This window comes from Propithecus coquereli, unplaced genomic scaffold (assembly GCF_000956105.1).
Source record: "Propithecus coquereli isolate 6110/MARCELLA unplaced genomic scaffold, Pcoq_1.0 Scaffold27, whole genome shotgun sequence".
NCBI classification, from domain to species: Eukaryota; Metazoa; Chordata; class Mammalia; order Primates; family Indriidae; genus Propithecus; species Propithecus coquereli.
This window is the reverse complement of record NW_012148285.1, coordinates 12,144,056-12,146,929: the sequence shown is the minus strand read 5'-3', so window position 1 is coordinate 12,146,929 and position 2,874 is coordinate 12,144,056. Positions and strand designations below refer to the sequence as shown.

General features: G+C 42.1%; 1 protein-coding gene across 1 annotated transcript in view; it reads left to right on the top strand.

Annotated features, from left to right (window-relative positions):
- Positions 1–2,874, top strand: part of LOC105812987 (chromosome unknown open reading frame, human C16orf62) — a 136,022-nt gene that overhangs the window by 71,876 nt on the left and 61,272 nt on the right. Inside the window, exon 17 of the mRNA XM_012647550.1 lies at positions 2,336–2,434. Within this exon, the coding sequence (XP_012503004.1) occupies positions 2,336–2,434 (99 nt within the window). The remainder of the gene's footprint in view (positions 1–2,335; positions 2,435–2,874) is intronic.

The following is a 2,874-nucleotide window of genomic DNA, read 5'->3' as shown; positions in this document are numbered from 1 at the left end:
TCGGTTACATATTTTTATCAAAAGAAAAATATACAGCCTGTTGGGAGTTTTTTAAAGTCTAGAAAAATGCGAAATGTTCTTACCTATTAAATTGCTTACCTCTTGTGTATTTTTTCTTTAGAACCTTTCATTTTTTGCCTCAGTGTTAATTATGTACAATTATTGATTTTAGTGCACTCACTCTTGAAGATGAGAAAAGAATGCTGGCATATTTGATTAATGGATTTATAAAAATGGTAAGTATTAGGGAAGAAGTTTTAGTGCCCTTGGAAATGTGATGTAATTGTTTATCTTTATTCTGGTGAAAGCAGTTAACATTACGTTCCCTGTGCTTTTCATTCTTACTGAGATAAGATGAAATTAGAAAACATCTTACATTAGCCAGGACTCTCCTGGGGGCAAAGAGAGCCAAGACAAACTGGCTTAAGGGAAAAAACGGGGGGAGAGGAAGGGGCATTTCTTGGCATATGTGACAAAAAGTCCAGGGATGGAACTTTCTGAAGGAGCAGCTGGATTCGGGGTCTCCGTGATGTCCTCAGCACCTGCCATCCTTGTCCCTCTTTGGCTCAGCACTCTGCCCTGTTGGCTTCCTGCTCAGGCGGGCTCACTCCCCACGACAGCTCCAGGTTTCCACCCCCCTAGCTCTGCAGCCCAGCAGGAGGGACTCCCCCAGAAGTCCTAGGACTGAGTCTCTTTGGATTAACGTGGGTTGTGAGCCCAAACACACCAGTTGGCTAGGCCTGGGAATCATATACACACCTGGGTGACCTGAATCACCAGGACTGAGTGTAGAGAAAAGGGGCCCCAGAACCAGCTGATGTGCTGATCATCAGGTAATGGCGGAAACTATGACATCTGACCACCACCCTGCAACCCGTCCATCCTGCTCATCTACTGCAGCATAGCAACTCACCCCAAAACTTAGTGGCTTTAAATAAGAGTGTTTTATTAGTTTCCACAGTTCTATGGATTGGCTGGGTAACCAGGCTGTCCTATGTGGTGTGTATGGTGCAGCAAGATTGGGCTGGAGGATTCAGAACGGCCTTGCTCACATGTGCAGGGTCTTGGCACATCCTGTGGGCTGGGGTGTCTCGGTTTTCTTCCATGTGCCCTCTTCTCTCTAGTGTCCTCTCTTAATTCAGTGGTCTCAGCTGAACGCTCTAATATGGTGCTGGCTTCCATGAGGGCATAAACAGAAGCTGCAAGGCCTTTTAAGGCTGTGGTTTAGAAATCACACAGTGAACCTCTGCTGCATTCTGTGGCATTCTGTTGGCCAGAACAGGTCACAGGGCCAGCCCCGATGGAGGGCAGGGGGAGCGACTGCGCCCCTTGATGGGGAGAGTCCAAAGAGATGTTGCAAAAGGACAAGCCGAGTGGAAGGGACTATTGCAGCCTTCTTTGGAAACATCCCACTGTTATACCATTGTAGCCTGAACAATCTTTGCCTCCATTCTTGGTGCTCAAAGCTAAAACACCAACTGCTGCCAGTATCTTCTGTTTTAATGGAAATGCCAGAACCAAAGCTGACCGAGATCACGTTGTAAATAACCTTGAAGTTGTGACTTGTTCAACAATGGGGGTTGATTTAACTGTCCACACGACTGTAGGTAAAATGTCAATTTTGATGAAAATTCAGGATCAGCCTTTCAGTTTCCACGTTGGGAAATGTACCCGTGGATTTTCCCGGGTGACTCTCCTTTGCCCTTGGTTTATATACTGATCGTGAGGTATTTATCTTTATGGTTCAGTCTGAAAGTTACTGAGTTATAATGGAAAAGAATATGAGGAAATAAGGTGTGAAACCTGATAGCTCTAATGGAAATAGCAATGTTAAACCTCCTCTGCACAAAGATGATGGATGTAGTAAAGTTTTTCCTACTAACCAGCTGTTCATAAATTTGAGGAAATTAGGAGAAGAGGGGATTTTTAATGGTGAAAAAACTTCCAGCTGTGGTTACGGCAATCACCAGTAAGTTGCTGAGGTTGGCTCTCCATCAGCAGGCAGAAAGGTATGATTGTTTTTACGGAAAACCTTCTGACAAATGGCTCCCAACAACCAAATTTATGTTCTGTGAAAAGGCCACAGCTGACAAACAAAATTCCATTATTCTCTTTCCAGTGGTTTCCTTCCAAGCCTGGAAAATTCTATTTACACTTTGAGCTTCCATTTTATACCCTTTGACTTTTTATGTTCTAGGTCAATGCCCGTGTCATAAAGATGAGATGGTAATAATAATATTTCAGTTATATTGTGTTTTTTTTTTGTTTTGATTTTCGCTTGTGTTCCCTCTGAAAATAATATTGTCCCTTTCACCGTCTTTCTCCTTGATTCTAGGTCTCCTTTGGCCGTGATTTTGAACAACAGCTGAGTTTTTATGTGGAGTCCAGGTCAATGTTCTGCAATCTGGAACCTGTTCTTGTGCAGTTGATTCACGTAAGGATTTGCAGTCATTAGTTCTTTCAATAAATGAATATTGATCATCTACATCTCAGACTTAATCCAGGATTCCTTCTGGCCTATAGGGTACAAAAGGTGGTTTCTCAAAGGTTAAGAAACTTACAACTTTGCTTAAATCTTTGGATAGTTTTATTGACCTCTTTTTTCCTGAAATTTGCGTATTCTCATTTCTGTATGCCAATAGCAAAGAGTTAAGTGATTTACACTGATTTGTTATAAAGATACTGACTTGTTGCCTATCCAGAGGCTCCCAGTTTTCTTTGATCATGACATCTCTCAGTAGCTTTTCATGGCACCCCCAGGCTGAAAGAATTAATAACAGTTCTGTTTATTAAGAAGTTAGGTTCAGACAACTTAAGTATTTATGCCTTAACAACTTGATAGCCATTTGAAAAAATATTCTACATAAATAGAAA